The following is a 20,084-nucleotide window of genomic DNA, read 5'->3' as shown; positions in this document are numbered from 1 at the left end:
AGCGTTCAGAAGCAAATGTCTTCAGATTAGGGCCAAACAGCAGCATTTTACAGTGTCTATGGCTACGTTCACACTGCAGGTCTTGATGCTCAATTCCGATTTTTTGATCAAATCTGATTTTTTTGTCTGCTTGTTCACACTACAAATAAAATGTGACAGCAAACGCGCTCCAGTGTGAACCCTCAAAGTGTCCCGCAGGCGCAAAAGAAGACGTCACACACAACGCGCTCTGTTTAGACCCAGACCAAACAGTATTGTTTGACTGATGGCCCTTAATATAAAGATTTGTTTCGGACTTTACGTTTCCCAATTTTGCTTTAAGTTATAAAGTTATTTTGTTATTTACAAATGGCCTAATAATGATCCTTATTGCTGTTTTAGAGAGGAGCGGTGCTTCAAATGATAGTTGAAGATTTCTGTCAGAATCTGCAGATTGTACAGTACAAATAAAATGTTCACGTTGTCTTCCTAACAGTTTCACTGGATGGCCAGGAAGCGTTCACGATGTCTTCTCTGGCACTGATAATTGGCGTCTGTCTTGTGTCAGTGACGTAAAAGACAGATTTAATGCGACATGACCGTTCAAACAGCAGTCGCTTTCTAAAACATCGGATATGTATCGGATTCAGTACCACATACGAAAGTGACCCAGATCGGATTTGAAAATATCGGATTTGTGCCGTTCACACTGTAATAACATGATCGGATATGGGTCGCATAGGGTCAAAAAAGTCGGATTTGATGCGCTTTCGCCTGCAGTGTGAATGTAGCCTATGCTTCTCAAACTCTATGTGGTATCCCCCATTTCAGAAGCCAGAGGCAGAACTGGCTACACACCAGTGCCATGATGGTGGAAATATGGGTGGGCCCACAGCTGGAGCCGATGATGTTCAAATTCAGTCAAAAATGATTTCTTTGCACCGACATGACCCCAGTTTCTACAAAGCAACACTGTCTGACGTTCGAGCCTTGCTGGAAGACAAAGATCGGTAAGGTGGTTTGAGTTGGTCGGCAAGGAGGGAGATGGAGGGGTGTCAAGGGTGACAATCTTTGTCTTTCCCAGACTTCACTTCCATTTCTCACATGGAACCACTTTGCGTGCCCCCCTCTCCTCTTGGCCTCTCCTTTCTGTCCTCTCAGACAGCAAGCAGGAGGCAGTATTCGGTTACCTCTCCAGCTGAAGGGTTACTTCAGTCCATCGCTGGGATGAAAAGATGACTATTTTTCCTGCCCTTCTCCAATCCAACTGTTTTTTAAGGTGAGAGGCTCAGGGAGGAAGGAAACTATTAGACGAGGGGTGAAGCAGGGCCTAGAGACGCAGCTGCCAGCCTCCTTAGCCCTAGCCTGGTGGGAAGGAAGAGGATCTGGATCTAGAAACCCGAGATCTCTCATAACGTCTGGGAATGACCTAAGTATAACTTCCGCTGCCCCTCCGCCATCCTCATCCTCATCCTGTTGTATCCTATAACGGTTTCCTCCAAAGGCTTGCATGCACAAGTGTGTGAAAGCATGAGAACACAGGGGTCGTACCACATATAAGATCATGAACGAAAGAACGAGGTGGTGTCTTTGACCTTTTCAAAGTTATGCTTTGGCTAGGCACACCTCTTCAGGCTTCCAAAGACTGATCAAAACCAGGCCTCCGGTCGGGAGCAGATTTGCATATTTGGGAGAATTTTTCAAATGCCGGGTCTGATCAGAAGAGTCGAGGGGAAATTCCAGCTTTAGCAGTAATGTTTTCACTTTGCTTCATCTGGACGGACGCTTTGTGCGAGTCCCACATCAATCACCGCCTTACTGTCAGAGAGAGGGAGAGCTTTGGGTGGAAAATAAGGCAAAGAAAATGGAGGCCGTGTAGCTTCGTCTGCAATGTGTTCCTTACAAGGGTATCTTCTCTCTGTGCTTCTTTAAAACAGTAACAGTGGCGTAAACAGGCATCATCTCCCCCCTGCATGGCGTCCCAGTGGATGTGTTAAACCTCCCCAGCTGACAAATTGTCAGAGTGACTCGACTGAAGAGCTGATTGCTAGGTTAATATCTGCCATTGATCTCTTCATTGATCGTTTGTCCCCTGCTAATGACTGTGACTGGACTGATTTTAAATAATACGTCTCGCTTGTAATCAGAGGAGGAGGGATAAGGATCGGAGTATGACCGTTTCTCGGGGAAGGAAACCGCTGCGAAAAATCAGCTTGAAAGGCCAGAGGAAATTGAGACAATATTAAAAAGAAAAGGTTCAATCTGTAAGCTTTTTTTCCCTGCTGATCAGAAGGGCTGCGGACTACCGCTGGGCTCCTTAACATCTGGTCGGGCAATTTACCCCGCTCTGACGACTGGAAAGGTTAAACCACTAAAATCTAATATTTGCCTGGAGGGGGTCAAGGCACTGCAATTACAAGGTACAATCGGCAGGGCTAATCAGCTAGTAGCGCGTACCAGGGGCTCGGCTGGGCAAATAAGCCCTGATCAGAAGCGCCTTGCTCTGCCTCTCCTGTTTACTTATTAAACCCTGTTCTCATGTTCAAGGGCCCCACTGCAGCCTCTGGCCCCACACACCCCAAGGCACAGGGGAGTAAATTTAGCTTTTTAAATGGGACCGCACCACTTGGCGAGAAAGCAGCCCCCCGTGTTAATCAGTATCTGTGGCCTTTGTTGCGAAATGATCTCACATTACTTTTCTCCAATCTGGCAGGCATTAACACCTTGGGAAGGAATGGGATAGGTAGGGATTTGTACCCTGAGGAGGAGCTGCAGACAGATGTGTGTGTGTGTGTGTGCAAGGACACCGATGAAGGCCCATGTCTCAGAAGGATGTGTGTTGTTCCACAGTGCTGTTTACATGATTGCTCTTTGACACACATTTCCTAATTGACTGAGTATCAAGTGCAGGATTAGTGTATAATATATCAGAACTGTCTGGTGCACACAACACTTTTGAACAAGGCTCGGGGAACAATTACTGGTAATTAAATATGTGCCAGTTACTGGAAAAGATAATTATGTCCTTGGTGTATAACACCAATTAATTACTTTTATTTCAGCGAGCAAAGCTTTTAAACGGCAGCGGAAGCCATTCGAATGGCGTTCGAGTGCAGGCAACCTCCGTGTTTGCTAATTGCTAAAGTCGTGTTGCGACGCGCCAGAGGTAGAGCGCACGTAAAGTCTTTAAATCGGGTTTTTCACTTTTCTCCTGCAAGCTCATGTCGACTGGAAGGACGGAGAGGATGCAGACATCGTGGTGGTTGTGAAACTGCCATGAAAAATTGACAGTAGCACTCTGGCATTAGCTGCAAACAAGCTCTGCCAAAGCTACACTATACATATATATTTTTACCTCTCTCCTCTCCCTCGTTAGGCATTAAACACTGACATAATGAAAAAGAGACTTCTCGAGGGAGGGCAGAGCTCAGCTCTCTCTTGCTAAGAGGATTGGTCAGATTGGATATAGAGCCTGTGTGGAATCGCAGGTGCTCTGCATATCCTCACACCTTCTTCTTCAACGACACCTCTCCACGCCGAGATAGGAGCGTTAGATTAGCCGTAAACCTCTCCTTCCCCAAAACTAACAGCTTTGAATTCAAGCATGTGTACGCCGCTCTTCTTCACATATCAAAGCGGGGCTTCGGGAGAGGTGAAAACCTACGGATTAGCAATGATCTCAGTTTGGGCGTCCGCCTTTTAATGTCTAACTTGGAAAAACCTGTGGCCGATCATTAGTAATCTATTAAATCCACGGCCTAGAAATGGTTACACTGCGAGCTCCTCTGAGCTCCTCTGGCTGATGCTACTTTTCCAACCGCCCCCCCATCGCCCCTCACTTTGGTTAATGAGATACAGAGTCAGATGGGCCAGGCGTGCTCTCTCTCTCTCTCTCTCTCTCTCTCTCTCTCTCTCTCTTTCTTTCTTCCTCGCTCTCTTTGGTCCCGCTGCACACACTACTGTAATTTTTATCTGTCAGCTTGAGTCCTGCACCAACAGCTTAATCCTCAAATAATCATTCAGTCAGGAGTGTGTGGCCCTGTAAATATTGTTGTGTGGATACAGGAGTACAACAAAATATGTGCTCTATCCAGCATGTGGGCATGTGCAGAGGAGTGTTTCTGAGTCTGTGAAGATACTGTTAATGGTAGTACAGGGTGGGCCATTTATATGGATACACCGTAATAACATGGGAATGGTTGGTGATATTAAAGTCCTGTTTGTGGCACATTAGTATATGTGAGGGGCAAACTCCTCAAGATGGGTGGTGACCATGGTGGCCATTTAGAAGTCGGCCATCTTGGATACAACTTTTGTTTTTTCAATAGGAAGAGGGCCATGTGACACATCAAACCTATTGGTAATGTCACAAGAAAAACAATGGTGTGCTTGGTTTCAACGTAACTTTATTCTTTCATGAGTTATTTACAAGTTTCTCTTTGTTCACAGCCATTGACATGTCGAAGAGGTTAACATGTGAGGAGCAGATCGAAATTGTGTTGATATCTGGTGAAAGCAGTAACCGGGTCATTGCAGCAGATTTCAATGCAAGACACCCTACGAGACCACCCATCTCCCATGGTACAGTTAGCAAACTGCTTCCTAAGTTTTGTGAAACTGGTTCAGTGTTGGATTTGCCAAAATGTGGACGCAAGAAAACTGTCACTAATGAAGAAACATCAGTGGCTGTCCTAGCTTCATTCAACAAGAGCCCACAGCGTAGAACTCGCCGCATGTCACTGGAGAGTGGCATTAGTCGAACATCCCTTCGGCGGATATTAGCTACTCACAAATGGCACCCTTACAAACTCCAGCTACTGCAGCATCTCAACGAGGATGACCCAGATCGGCGCACAGAATTTGTAGAATGGGCAAAACAAAGATTGGCAAACTTTTATGTGAATGGTGAAGTTAACAAACAAAACCACCGCTATTGGTCTGACACTAACCCTTGGATGGATCCCTCCAAGACTGTTGGAACAACAAAAGTGATGGTTTGGTGTGGTATATGGGGTACAACGATAGTGGGTCCATTCTTCATCAATGGAAACCTCAAGGCCACTGGATATTTGAAATTGCTACATGATGATGTGTTTCCCTCTTTATGCACTGAAGCTGGCACGTTCCCTGAGTTTTTCCAGCAAGATGGTGCACCACCACATTATGGGTGCCAGGTCCGAGCATTCCTAGATGAACAGTTTACTGGAAAGTGGATTGGTCATCGTGGGCCAGTTGAATGGCCCCCAAGGTCTCCCGATCTGACTCCCTTAGACTTTTATCTTTGGGGTCATCTGAAGGCAATTGTCTATGGTGTGAAGATACAAGATGTGCAGCACCTGAAACTACGGATACTGGATGCCTGTGCTGGCATTTCTCCTGCGGTGTTGCTATCAGTGTGTGAAGAGTGGGAGAAGAGGGTTGCATTGACAATCCAACACAATGGACAGCACATTGAACACATTTTATAAGTGGTCAGAAACTTGTAAATAACTCATGAAAGAATAAAGTTACGTTGAAACCAAGCACACCATTGTTTTTCTTGTGACATTACCAATAAGTTTGATGTGTCACATGGCCCTCTTCCTATTGAAAAAACAAAAGTTGTTTCCAAGATGGCCGACTTTTAAATGGCCACCATGGTCACCACCCATCTTGAGGAGTTTGCCCCCTCACATATACTAATGTGCCACAAACAGGACTTTAATATCACCAACCATTCCCATGTTATTACGGTGTATCCATATAAATGGCCCACCCTGTATATGTGAGTTTGTAGTATGTCACTGTTCCCTACAGGGTAAAGACTGTGACACAGGTGCTTCATACAAATGAAACAATACTTGGATTTGTGTTGTGACGTATCAATAATTGATTCAAACAGTTCTGTCGGTCAAATACGGTGCCTCTAAAGTCCAAAACACAGCAACGTTAGGTCAAAGACAACAACACAAAAACTCAAATTCAATTCAATATTATTTATATAGTGCCAAATCACAACAACAGCTGCTTCAAGGTCCTTTAGCTTGTAAGGTAAAGACCCAATAATCATATGACCCCTATGAGCAAGTGCTTTGGTGACAGTGGGAAGGAAAAACTCCCTTTTAACAGGAAGAAACCTCCAGCAGAGGTGGACTCAGGGTGGGGCGGCCATCTGTCATGACTGGTTGGGGGTGATGGGAAAAAGACAGGCCAAAGACATGCTGTGGAAGAGGACCAGAGACTATCTATAACTAATAATTAAATGCAGAGTGGTGTGTAAGCACACAGTGAGTGAAATAAAATGTAACATTTGACAATTTATGGCCACTTGTGCATTGAGTTGTGAGATTAATGCTTTACATCATCAAACACTACATGTTTTTGTCTACATATCAAAGCTATCTTGAAATTGAACCATCAACTCAATGTTCAGGCACGCTAACAACTGCATATTTAACCAGTCTCAGTACTCTCACTTTACTTTGTTACAATAGGCACTGTAAGCAGAGCATACCTACTATACTGAAATCATTTAAATGACTTGCAGGGGGGGGAAAAATAGAGCTCCAGAGGAAACTTGGGAAAGCACAGAGTGAACATAAAAAATTCACCCAGAAGGTCTGGCATATAGATCTAGGGTTTAAATTCAGGACCCTCTTGCAGTGAATGAACTGTGCTAAAGTATTAGCAAATGGTAGAAGTGCAGCATTAAGACTTATCTAAAAGCAATAAATATAGCTAGCTAAAAGTAACAAATAAAAAAATCTAAAATATGTATCTAATACATAATAATATTATGTATTATTTAGCTACATAATATTTAGCTATTATGTAGCTAAATATTTAAAATATGTGACTAATATGTTATTAAATACCAAATATTTATCTAATGTGTAGCTAAATTTAAAAGAAATGGCAGAGAAAGAAAGCTACATTAGCTGTAATAATTAACCTAGCTAAGTATTTATATATAAAATGTAACTAATATATTATGCAATGGCAAAACTTTTGACATTGTAGAACTCGACTTAAGTAAGTTAAATATTCTTCTATTGGAGTCATAGTAGAAACATTCAGGGTTTGGGGGTTGCCTCCAAAAATGAGTAAGAATGAAGGTTTATCAAACTAATCTAAAGACTGGAATATGATAGGTGGGGTCAGTGAAGGGATACTGGAGCTTGTTGGAGATCTAACTTGCTAACATATACCCATGTGAATACATATCTGTATGTATCATACTGTAAACGATGGTGTCTATATCTTCCCAGAGGTGTTTGCATTAACTGGGACAAGACAATATCCTGCAAAGGTTTCATTTAGAGATATAAAGTAAGTGCCCATGAGGCAAACTGCACCTACAGCATTAGGATGGTGTGTGAGGGAGTGTGTGTGTGTTGGCTCTCTGGAGAGGCCCAGCGTGTGTCACGGCGGGCTCTGCTCCCCCTGGATCTAAGCAGTATTGACAAACCCATCAGAACTGGTGATGCATCTGGCTCCCTGCTCGCTCCCCTCCGCCCTTCCCTCCTGCCCTCAGTGGCGCTGTGGGGCTGCGCTGACATGCTGTCACCTTGGTAACTGCTGCCAGAGCGAACGGGCCTGCTGGGATGGCTGACCCGAGCTGGCGGCTGGCCGGCGAGCTGCAGCAGGAGATGTCACCGACGCACCCCTGAGGACCAACCGACCCCTGTCTCTGTCCCCTAGCCATCGATCTGTCTGGCTTGTAGATCCGTCACCGCTCCGTGATGCTCCCTGGGATAGGACACTGGTAAAATCTAATGTGCAGGCCTATGGTGAGAAACATTATTGTACACTTATGTTCACATTTTTACATGTAGACACACTGAAACGGTCCCAAAGAGCTAAACCACATTCTGATCCTGGATATCCTGATACCAAATCCAAAATGTCCCCAGAATTACCTCCTCAAAGCCCAAACTACAAAAACATCTGCCTCCAAATCCATGTCTATTTGAGAGAAGCCGTCCCCATGTGATGTTTGTCTGCTCGTAAGCAGAAAGTGTTTGGCGCGTCTTTGGAGAATCACTTCTTTTTCTCTGCTTTTTGAGGTTACCAAGTCATAACTTGGCACCTTCTGAATCCCCCTCTCTGTACTGTTGTTTTTTCAGAGCCAACATAAATAGAAGTTGTTGGCAGCTGGCTGTCAGTAGGCGTCCACAAAAGCTGTGAGTGCTTCAAAATGTTGACCAGCTTTTTGACACAAGATTTTAGAAGTAAGCAAGCTCTTGCTGAGAGTCATAGGTCAGGCTGGGTTCACTAACTTTATGAATAGATGAAACACATGCCATGAGTATCTCAAAAGGTCCCTGCAAGAATATTATTCTGTTTTAAACTTTGCTCCACTTTGTGTTAAATTTAGAGACTTTATGCAACTCTTTGAAACACTAAGACACTTTAAAAGTAGGAATATTAATGATAATGCAAATGATAGGCTGGATCTGAAGAAGTAAGATTACCGGTTATAAAGATGATAAGGGTGAGAAAATAGAAGCCAAAGGGAATGTATACAAGATTCAAATAGATCAGCTGCACCACTGATAAAAGTGATCAATGCCTGAAACACTTATACAAATGTTAACTAAATTTAACAGTTGATATAAAATAGCTAGCCAAAATTGCGACTGTTTTGCAAAAAGTACAGCTCAAAGTCAAATTATTAATCAGTAACTAAAAATATTGAAATAAATAAACAAACTTGTTATAGAGCAGCTAACTTAAATTAATTAAGTATAGCTTCCAGGAGAAATATTATCCAGTAGCATAGCTCGACAAATTATTAGCAGATCATTAGCTAAATATAATGGGAAAAAAGTAGCTAGCTAAAATTATTTATAAAAACCCACAGCTATATGAATTTGCTAAATAATTAGTATTTAATTTGCTACCACTCTGAGTTAAGAGTTGAACTAGCTTGATAAAAGTGGTAAAACACTTTTAGCATGAAAGCTTAAAGTATGGATAGAATATAATATTATTACGTTATTTTGCCCAAAATATAGCTAACTGTTCAATTTTAAGCTAACACTATGAACTGAGTCAAACTAGCCAGATAAAACTATTGATAAGCATGTATTGACAAGTTTTGATATGCACTGATGAGCATAGACAGCTAAAAGTGTGTTTATAATATATATAAATTGATTTGCCAAAGAAATATGGCTAATAGTAACAGCTAAACATAACATAAGTATGGCTAAATAACTAAATTTGTTAGCTAACCATAGAAACAAGATGTTAGCTACAAAATTAAAATTGAATAGTGGATAAATGGATAAAATACTAAATCAGGTACAGAAAGTTATAAGTTAAGTAACTATAGGGTAACTGGAAATAAGCTAAAAGTAGCCTAGACACACTTTAAAATTAGTCTAATTAAACTCACTGAAACATTAAAGGCATGGAAGAGGATTTTTGAGCCCCTGACAACATTTTTTTCATCTGAGGGGGGATCAGTTAGATTAACAAAAAAAAAACAAAAACAAAACAAAACAAAAAAAACACTGAAAAAATCAATACATTAAGTGAGTAAGTACTCAGATTACTGCATGGAATCAAAAATAAGTGTTCAAGAAAGCCATTTCCTCCATTTTCACCAAACCTAAATAAAACTAAAAACTAACAGTGAACTAGATGCTTCTTCACAGAAAAGAACCAACACATTAATGATAACAGATCAGTGGTGTAGCCTTAGCAGGAACAACAACAACACCACAAAGCAGCTTTTCCAAATGCATGTGCACAGACTGAAAAGCCAGTCTCAACCTCGCATCACCCGAATCTACAGCAGGAGAAAATGTGAAAGATCACTAACTAGCTTCCTGGTTCCCATGGCTACAAATAAAGCCCGGTTGGCTGTCTTTTATGTGGGATCATGAGCACGGGTGTAGCATGTGTTTAACCGAGGATGCTGCAAAACAAGATCTCAATCCCCCCCCTCCCAAAACTGCATCACAACTGAAAAAAGCTGAACAGATGCCAACAGGAAACCCTTTGAGGTGGTGATAAAATTTTCAAAATAAGCATGAAAACAGCTACTATTTTTGGGAGATGCAAAATGTGTGTAATTTGCAAAAAAATATTATATTTATCATATTTACCATCAAATGGTTTTTTAGAGCCACCGATAATACCCAAGTGCTGTAGTATAAATAAAGCCAAAAATATTAAGTAATATTCAGTAATGTTATTAATATTATTAAGTAATGTTTTTTTTTATTTAACCTTTATTTATACAGGTTAGACTGAGACTGTCTCAATTACAAGAGAGACCTGTTTCAGACAAACATATTAAAATTACAACAATTAAAAACGAGAAAGATAAAACAGCCAAAGCTGCCTAATGTTTAAAGAATCATATCAAGACCAGGAACAAGTTCCCAGTGATGACATGGTTACATCTATAGCTGAATCTGCAAGAAACAGATTTCCTCTCAAAGCATCCAGAACGTTCTCAACTTGTTTGCTTTGATTGCTCAAGAAGAAGGCATTAACTTGGATGGCATAAACACTTGGAGACCGTACTCGTCTGGACAGCTACAAAGTGTACAAAAGTGTTGCAAAGGAGATTAGACAATCAATGAACCAACAGGAGATACCAAAGAGCTCTTTAGCTTCTTATTTAAGTGATGAAAAGCTGAAAATGTAGAGATTTTGACAGGTCGGTCTGATAAACACACATCACATACTCCATCGGTGCTCAGTGATTGTAATGCTTAAATAATGATAATAAAAAAAGCAATAAGAAGTTCAGCTTTAATTAATAAATAATGGATAGCATTGTATTTTTTATTTTTATTTTTTTAAATAAATGCTCATTAAACCCATTTCCTGTATCTGCATGGCTAACTTTCCAGCCTGAAGTCCACAAAATGACACAAAGTGACTTAAAACCTTTGCAGACCTGCACACAATCTCGAGCTAAACGAAAATGTCAGGTTTATTAATTAACTCTGATTAAGGATGTTGTTGATTCTGCTGGAGATAATGACAAAGGGAGCTGGAAAAATCAAACGGGGAGTCAGCTCGAGCGTCCACTGGGTGGCGCTGTAAGGTCAGGGAAACCGGAGAGGAGAAGCTGTGGTTATAAGAAAAGAAAAAAAGAAAAGAGGATGGAGGGACGGGGGGGGAGGTGGGGTGTGTGGAGAAGATGTCTGGATTAGATTAGGCTTTGATTGTGGAAAAATACTCATGAAAACGTGAAGGAGTTGTTGTTTAAGTCACTTTAATGCGGGTAAATATGGAGGGAACTGACAGGTGAGCTGGATTTATTCAAGCTTTTTTCCTTTTTTTTTTTTTTTTTAGTGTAAAAGAGATCCACGTTTGTGTTTGATGAGCTTAAAGGCGGATGAAGAGGGGTTAGAAGTCTAGTTTCACTTTCTGGGCTTCTTCTGTATTTGTCTATATAACTTTTCCCTCTCAGTGAGGCGTTTCAGGGACACAAAGTGAGCCACACACAACACGCAGAGACTAAAATTACGCGCACACACACGTATGAACACCTGATTTCATTTGATATATTGTATATGTTGTATATTATATAATATGATATAATAATTAATGAGGGGTGTGTGGGGTCTGTAGTCTGCGCACTGACCCGCAACAGAAAAAACAAACGGGACTACTTTTCGTCTAAAAACTTCCTTTGGAAAATACAACTTATTGCAATAGTGTGTGTGTGTGTGTGTGTGTGTGTGTGTGTGTGTGTGTGTGTGTGTGTGTGTGTGTGTGTGACTTAAAACAAACAAACAAAAAAAGGAATTTCGCTGCTACTAAACTTTCCTGTAAGTGTGTTTATTTACCGCCTTCATAATAAGAAATTTTAATTCCCGTGACGCACTTATGAGAATTATGTGCTTATTACATGATTATTACAAACAATTACAATGATACTAATAATAATTTAAAACAACACTTTAGCGGTATTTTAAACCCGAAGCACATCAGTGTAAAGGCGAGAAACACTTACAGGGATGTGGAGGAGCGTTTGAGGTGAATTTATTTTGAAAATCTCGTGTCTAAATAATCAATAATCATTTTGTTTTTTTTAATGGAGCATTTTGTATCTGAACTGCTAATCAAAGCTCTCGTGTTGCTGAGTTAAAGTTAAAGATTTAAAAAGAGGAAGAGGAGTAGAAAACCCCCACAAACATTAGACTTCAGCGCGCAGGCTTTCTGCGCTTTTGAAATGCACGCAGGCAGATGAGGTGCTGAAGCACATTACCTCTGTGAGAGCTGAGCTGCCTTCAGACTCCATTCACCCCACCCTCCTCCTCCTCCACCTATCCATCCTGCCTGCTCACAAAACCATGACCTTCACAATTTATAGAGAGGAAACCCCCGAGAGTCACGTCATATTTTAAAACATCCTCCTCTCCTTCTTCTTCTCCTTCTTCTTCTTCTCTCCCTGCTGCCACAATAGAGTCTTGATAAGCTGTATTTACACGGAGGCCTGTTATGATCTACTGCTTTTGTTTGACTCTGATAGATATTCTGATGTCGAGAGAAGAGGAGGGAAAAAAAGTCTCCCGTAAATGTCTAGCATGCCACTTTCTTTTTATATTTACATACAAATATGCAAATACTGATGATAATAATAATAACAATATTATTAATAATAATGGGGTAAGAATAACAATGACTAGTAAAAGAATAACTAAAATAGTTGCGTCAACCTTAGTTATAGTGCGTTTGAAAAAAATCTGTACCATTGTTGTAAAATGAATTCAAAACAAACAAAAATAAATTACGAATAAATGAAATTATAAACAAAACTATTTACTTAATTACTAATAAATAATTCAGAATAAATTACAAATAACTCACAAATAAAACTAGATTTATGATAATAAAATATACTATTATTATTAGTTTGCGGAATGTATATTAAATTGTAAATATAGTAAAATAAAAATTTTAAAAAATGGGGAATTATCTTCACACAAAAATTGAAACTGACCCTGTAGCAGCTCCCACAATTTCTCGTAAAATTTCCACGATGACAGCCCGACAACCGGGACACGAGTGGGGTGAAATAAAGCGCCATGGTGGCTGGAAATCCTACCCACTGTTAATGACGATCAGAAGTCAGAAGACGGGGATAGGTTTTTCTGAGCGTCTCTCTCTCCCTCTCCCTCTCTTCTGCAGCACACATAAATCCATGTAGACGTGGAAGCGGAAGGCTCCCTGCGGAGAGCAGCTCTGAATAATCCATATTCATGCGCCCGACACGTGGAGTAAATATGAACGTGGTGGTTTTTGGGGTGGGTGTGTGGTTGGGTGGGTGGGTGGGTGGAGGGTTTGAAGGGAGAATCCAGTTGTGCGTATGCACATTTTCACCAGGTCAGAGGGCGAGACCGGCACCCACCTGCCCCATAGGTGTGCTTTCAGAGAAAGTGGAGCCAAGAAAGTGAGGAAGTTGTGCGGGGCCTTGTTAAAAGTAGAAACCCTGTGCGTGGTAAATGCGCTCAAAACCTCTGAAACAGGGTGGGTATAAATATGATTTCAGAGGTGCGTATTATTAATTTAAAAACAGTAAAAACGTTATGAAAAACAAACCCAAACACCTGTAAGTCTGGGTGGATGTATTCAAGCGTGAACGTCGCAGTCAAATAGACACACGTGTATTTATTTTTATTCAAACAGAAGCATTTACTGAAATATGAATCTCATTAAGTAACTGTTTTTTTTATTAGATTTCTTGCGCTCAAGCAGACTTTGCGTGTATGTGTGTGTGTCGGCGGCTGATTGAAGGCCCATGAAATATTTATCATCAAAAGTTTGGATTTATAGGAAAAATCTGGAGTCCCTCCACCCGCCCTCCACCCTGCTGAAGCCTGGTTTTAAAGAGCGCATAGCTGTGACAACGAGCGGCTTTAATTAGCGCGGACGGGCGAGGCGAGCCTGTCGGGCCACCGTCGTCCCCAGAATCAATAGCGGGGAAAGCGAAGCGCTCCCAGCTCCCGGGGCCTACCGGTGCGCGCGCGCACACCTACATGCATGCACACCCGCGTGCTACTGCTGCCAACACGGCTATGAAAACCCATGAAAAAGGCAAAGCTGTTGGAGAATAGGCGGATCAAAACCCATTATGAGATTTGAAACTCTTTTTTTCCCCTCCTGTGTGTGTTTCTTGTGTCGCCCTTTGGTTAAAAATGTCTCTCTAGATTGGGATATTTGTGCAAGAGCAAACTGTTGGATGCTCTCAAAGCTATTTTTCTTCTTCTTCCTCTTCTTTGTGTGTGTCTGTGTCTTTTTTTTTGGTTGGAATCCATAAACGCAATGTAAACGCACAAGTGTGGGATTTGTTGCAGAGGAACCTCGATTGTTCCTGCCTGTGCTGAAGGTCTTATCTCGGCGAGTCACGTGACTTTCTCTTTGGGGTTTTTTTTTTTTTTATGCAGAGGAGCACAGGAACTGCATGCATAATGAGCGCGTGCAATAGGTAGGCCAAACTAGAACCTCGCGGTATTTTATTTTTATTTTATTTTAATGTTTACTGTCTCATAAGCACGCCCACATATTTATTTATTTATTTGTAATTTAAACACAATTAAACAAGCAGCCCGGCACCTTTTAAAATATTTTAATTAATTATATTATTTTTTAAAAGGCAAAAATGCACGAGAGAGGGTGTAAAGTTTTTTTTTGTTTGTTTTGTTTTTGCTGGCTTCACGTGCAGCAGCGTGCCTCCTCTGCTGCCACTTTTACTAATGGAGACAAAGAAAAATGATGCCCACTTCTCTCTATATCATTGAATTCAGTTGCTAAGCAACTAGTATAGGGAAATCATCCGCGAAATTCAAAATCCTGCAGCGCGAGGACACGTTTGGTGAGTTTTTGCTGAATAGGCGAGCAAGACAACTCCAGAAAAAAAAGTGAAATAAACAAAATATCTATATATTTTGTATATTTTCAGTACAAATTAAAAAAAAAAGTTTGAAAGACAGGGACACGTTTTCATGGTGATAAAATTTGCATGATAACAACAACAATAATAAAAATAATTTAGATTTACTACAGGAAGATAAACATTACAAGATGCTTTTTTTGGTCTGCGCAGGCGCTATTAGTGATATTGTTTGGCTGGTATATTTCCCTGTCAGACTGCACCGTGCTGAGCTGTGGACACACTCGGTGCTTAAAAACCTCAGTGACCCACTGCCCCGGATCCTAAAACAACATGTCAGCCTCACCGGGTTTATGGAGCCCGTGGACCCAAACACACCTGCACAGCGAGGGGCAGAGGAGAGCCAGGCAGCCGGCTTATAAAGTCTAACTTAAGGAAATCATTGTGCGGATTAGCCTCTCGTAATGTTGAGCAGAATTAAAGCAGGAGGATGAAAAAAAATCCCCAAACATGATGCTGAGTGTGTTTATCTGGACTGCGAGCTTAAATATTACATAACACACAACCCCAGAACATCAGGAGGCTCCACACAGCAGCGACACTAACCCACAGCGCCCTACTGTACCTGTATTACACACACACACACACACACACACACACACACACACACACACACACACACACACACACACATATGTATATATATATGTGTGTGTGTGAATATACAAAACAGCAGAATTACTGTAAAACCACAGTCGTTTGTTTTAAAACTACACAATAGAGACACTCGTTTTAATCCTATTTACTTATTTCTGTTTTAAATATAAGTAGGAACCATTTCCCAGCCTGAAGGCTAACTTTCCTGCTTTTTGCGCAGGCCCTGAAGAGGCAGCAGATGTAAACAAACAGCCAGACGAGCACATGCACTGTGCAGGCCTGCAGCTGACCGCGATGTTCCACTCACACACACACAGTTAAGGCATGATGACGATGATGAGAACACTACTGCACCTTTACCCCATCATCACGCACTCTTACTACATCAACAAATCCCGGCGCTGTTTTTTTTTTTTTAAATAAATGAATCCCGCGTTTTATTATTATTCTGCAGCTGTGCACGCAAATAACAGCATCTGGATTATTTTTGAGCTTTTGTGTTAAATACATGAGTAAATAAAAGTGGAAAACACAACATGACTGCGTTTCATTCTAACAAATTTATTGTGTCTCAATCAGCTCGTACGGAACCACTACTGAAATTAAATTACAATCAAACTGATCACATCAAAATATACCCTTATTACCTAACAACGGTCAGCTTATGGTGATTTGTGCTCCTTTAGAAAACAAAATTAAACAAATAAGGGCAAATTTTTATATATATATGTAAATATATATACATATATATTTACACATATTTTTAAAAAAAAAAAAACAACAAAAACAAGAGAGGGGAAAGCATCTTACACAAGTTCCTTGAGGAGGAGGAAGGGGTGGGGAGGGTGGGGGGCAAGAAAAATAAATTACCGTGTTGAAAGTATTCCCAATAAAATATTAAAACAAGTCATTTTTGGATGAAAAATATAAAGTAAATAACTCAGATCAGTATCTGATCTAGTGATCTATATTGCCGCCTTTACAGTTTTTTTTTCATTTTCTTTTCTTTTTGTTTATTAAAACCTACCAAAGAATACTGCTTACAAAGGGCAGCATTAATAGGATATCCACAGCACCCACTCAGTCACACTTGGCAACAGAATTTTTTTTCTTTTTTTGTCCTTTTTCTCTCAAAGAAGTGCAGCTGGAGTCTTTTGCAAATGTCTCTATTTGTTGATGAGGGGGGAAAAATATATATATATGTGTTTTTATATGAAGAAGAAAAAATCCACTCGTGGTGTCCATTAAATAATAATAATAATAATATTAATAATAATAATAATAGGTAGAATCGAAGAAGCTCCCACGTGAAGGATTTTGTATTTTTTTTTCCAGGTCAGTCCTGGTCCTGCTCGTCTTTTCTTTCTCGTGAGGGGCCTCAAAGATGGCAAACAAAAAAGGGAAGGAGAAGAAAAAAATATATCCCTAATTCTCCATAAGTGAAACCATGCAGTCCACCTCAAAAAGAAGCTGCAAATGATAAAGGAAGCCTCGTGGATGTCACTCTTCTTCACACAGTTGCAGTTTTTACCCCCCCCTCCTGTCTCTCTTGTTATTGTTGGGCATGGAGAAGTAGAAAGGGGCGGTTCAGTCCCATTTCTGAATATACAAAAAAATAATTAAAATGTAAAAGCCCCAAAAAGAAAAAAAGAGCGTCCTTTGTTGTTTCTTCAGTCAAACACAGGAAAATGAGAAATGAGGGGTGATATTTTTTAATTTGTCCTTTTTTGTTTTATGGGGATTTGGAGGGACAGAGAATTTTCTTTTTCTTTCGTTCTTTTTTTTTAAACGGAATCATCATCGTCATAATCATAGTAATAATAATGATAATAATAATAAAAAATACTTGGGTTTCCTCTTGGTTGTTGTCTCAATGCGCCAAAATTACCTGGTGGAATGAACTTGTGGTTGTCACCCTCTGGTCGCTCGCTTCACTTGCATCATCTTTTAAGTAATCTACTAAAAAATGCCCCTGAAAGAAAAAAGCAGAAGGAACCTTTTAGGTAAAGACATTTCTTTAAGGGCCTGGAAGAAGAGAGGGGGGAGGACACAAAAAGAAAAAAAGAAGGGAAGGGGTGAAGGTTTTTTGTTTCTGGTGAAAAATAGATAACACATTTTTGTTTTTTTGTATTTTTCTTGTTTTTGTTTTGCAGTCTCATTCATATTCCCTCACAATCACAGTATCAAAAAAATGTTTTTTGCTGTCTTTTTTCTGTTTTTTTGTCTATCTTGGCGATAGTCTGTATGGTGTTGCTTTTATGTCCTAAACAGTTTTAATTTGATATAAAATATTCTGCTGTGCTGTTTCTATGTTTCACTGAACATTCGTTTGCAGTCCATGGAGGGGGGCGGTGTTTCTGCACTCACATTGCCGACCTGAGAGTACACATCCTCCGGCGTCTGCGCCACTCCCGGGGGCGTCATCCGTTTTTCCTTCTGTCTCCTATTGCAAAACCACACTCTAACCACCTCCTTCTCCAGCTGCAAGTTGTCCGCCAGGCTGCTGATCTCCTGGGCCGAGGGCTTGGGGCATTTTAGAAAGTGGCTCTCCAGAGCCCCCTTGACGCTCACCTCGATGGACGTGCGCTTCTTTCGCTTCCTCCCCTGCGCCGCGATCTTGTCGATGCTGGTAGGGCTGCCCGTGGAAGAGTCGGCCTCCTCGAGCCACTTGTTCAACAAAGGCTTCAGCTTGCACATGTTCTTGAAGCTGAGCTGCAGAGCCTCGAACCTGCAAATGGTGGTCTGCGAGAAGACGTTCCCATACAGGGTGCCCAGAGCCAGGCCCACGTCTGCTTGCGTGAAGCCCAGCTTGATCCGCCGCTGCTTGAACTGCTTGGCGAACTGCTCCAGGTCGTCCGAGGTCGGCGTGTCGTCGTCCGAGTGCGGGTCGTGGCTGTTGACACCTCCGCCTCCTCCGCCTCCGTGGTGCTGGTGGTGCGGATGCTGGTGGTGATGGTGATGGTGGTGGCTGCCGTGGTCCAGGTCCGGGGTGTTCCCCCTCACCAGCCCTGGGTGCACCAGGCTCTGTCCGCCCGGGCTCAGCATGCCGTTGACAGTGAAGCCTCCGGGCTGGGAGTAGATGAGCGACTGCTGCTGCTGCTGGCCCCCGGAGATGGAGTTGATGTGAGCCGCCGTGGTGCTGCCCCAGCTCCCGGCGTGAGTCTGATGGGGAGCTAGGTGGGGGGGCCTGTGGTGTAGAGCCGTGCCCGTGTGCAGGTCGTCTCTGCCGGATCCTTTCACGTCCTGCTGCTGCGGGCTGCCCGTCATCCCGACCGGGCTCGACGACCAGGGGGACCCGGCTTCCGCCGCGGCCACAGCGGCCGCCGCTGCGGCCGCGGCGGCGTGCGGGAGGGACGTCACCCACTGGTGGGCATGGCTCAGCATGTGCCCCCCGTTGCTCGCTGCCATGGCGCCCTGCATAAAGTCACTCTGAACCATCTTGACCGTGGGGTCCCCCCTGTAGCCCCCAGACCCGGAGGTAACCGCAGCGCTGCCCGGCTGCATGCCACCACCTCCGGAGTCAGAGTGCACGATGGAGCCGGACGATAAGATGCTATTGGTGGGGAGATAAGGATTGGAAGCCGCGGTGGCCATTCCGTCAGCCCCTTATGAATATGTTTGTGGATAACCCCCCTCCCTTTCTCTCTTTCTCTTTCTTCCCCCTTTTTTCTTCTTCTTTTTTTCTAAAACCGTCACTTCTCTCGAGCAGGCAAATCGTATCTCATGAATTATTCAAACTTTTAAAAGTACGGAGAGGGTTTTTTTTCTCTTTGGCAAACACCATCGGAAAAATAAAATAAAAATCCTGGAGTAGAAAAAAAAGTGGATAAAATCCTCTCGTGTTTACAACATTCTACTGCAGGGATTAAAACATCCACGTCTTTCAGAAGCCCTTTTTCAAACCATGTGCTGTCCGGCTCGAAAGTTTCTGGCTGGGGTGAGACTGCGAACATTAAAAATTCAAATAAGAAAAACGGCACGCGCTTGTCCCGAAGCAAACTTTCGGTGGCCGCAGAAAACAAACAAAACACACGAAGAAGAAGGAAAAAAAAAAGAAAAAAGAACAGCCTCGCAAATTCTCCACAGCGTACAAAGTCCCGGTTTATGTCCCCGTGTAGATGTGGAAACCATGAGCGGAGTGTCCTCAGTTCTTTTGTAATTCAGTCGCTGAGATTTCTCCCCTCGCTTTCTTCTTTTTCTCCTCTCTTGTTTCCCGGCGCTGTGGCCGTGCTCGAGCCCGTCTCTTTGTTCTGTTTTGATGTGTATAAACCTGCCAAACCGCAAACTCCCGTTCAAGTACAATCCAGTGGAACAGTGCGCGGCGCTGCTCGCGAGCCTCTTCTCTCATTCGCTTGTTCTCTCACTCTCTCTCCCCCTGCCTCTCTCTCTCTATATCTCTCTCTCTCTCTTCCAGACAGCCCCGCCCCCCTCCAACACCCCCCAAGTCCTCTACCCTCCCCACCTCCCAGCCAGAGGACGCGGTGTTTTACCCCCGTGCGTCCGCATTGATTGGTTACCCGGGGCGTGATTGGCAGATTTTTTTTTTTTTTTGCCAGCCTTGCTCCGGGCGCACGAGCCCTCCTTCCGGCTGTTCCGATTGGCTGAT

The 20,084-nt window shown here is 42.3% G+C and overlaps 1 protein-coding gene across 1 annotated transcript; it reads right to left on the bottom strand.

Annotated features, from left to right (window-relative positions):
- Positions 1-15,794: 15,794 nt before the first annotated feature.
- LOC101475982 (POU domain, class 3, transcription factor 3-B) lies at positions 15,795-19,850 on the bottom strand. Its single transcript, XM_004562599.5, has 2 exons — positions 17,846-19,850; positions 15,795-17,450 (listed from the first exon to the last, which is right to left on the bottom strand). Exons 1-2 carry the CDS (start codon positions 19,070-19,072, stop codon positions 17,349-17,351), a joined length of 1,329 nt encoding a protein of 442 aa, XP_004562656.1. The 5' UTR covers positions 19,073-19,850; the 3' UTR covers positions 15,795-17,348.
- Positions 19,851-20,084: the final 234 nt, after the last annotated feature.

Source organism: Maylandia zebra, linkage group LG23 (genome assembly GCF_041146795.1).
Source record: "Maylandia zebra isolate NMK-2024a linkage group LG23, Mzebra_GT3a, whole genome shotgun sequence".
Classification (NCBI taxonomy): Eukaryota; Metazoa; Chordata; class Actinopteri; order Cichliformes; family Cichlidae; genus Maylandia; species Maylandia zebra.
The sequence above is the reverse complement of the archived record's forward strand: the minus strand, read 5'-3'. Positions and strand labels throughout refer to the sequence as shown.

What these genes read in the sequence shown, in the direction of transcription:
- LOC101475982 (XM_004562599.5), bottom strand. Translation starts at nt 19,072, where the DNA reads ATGGCCACCGCGGCTTCCAATCCTTATCTCCCCACCAATAGCATCTTA. An exon ending in TGTACTCTCAGGTCGGCAAT is followed by an intron (nt 17,451 to 17,845) that starts GTGAGTGCAGAA and finishes TTTTTCTTTCAG; the next exon opens with GGGCATTTTTTAGTAGATTA.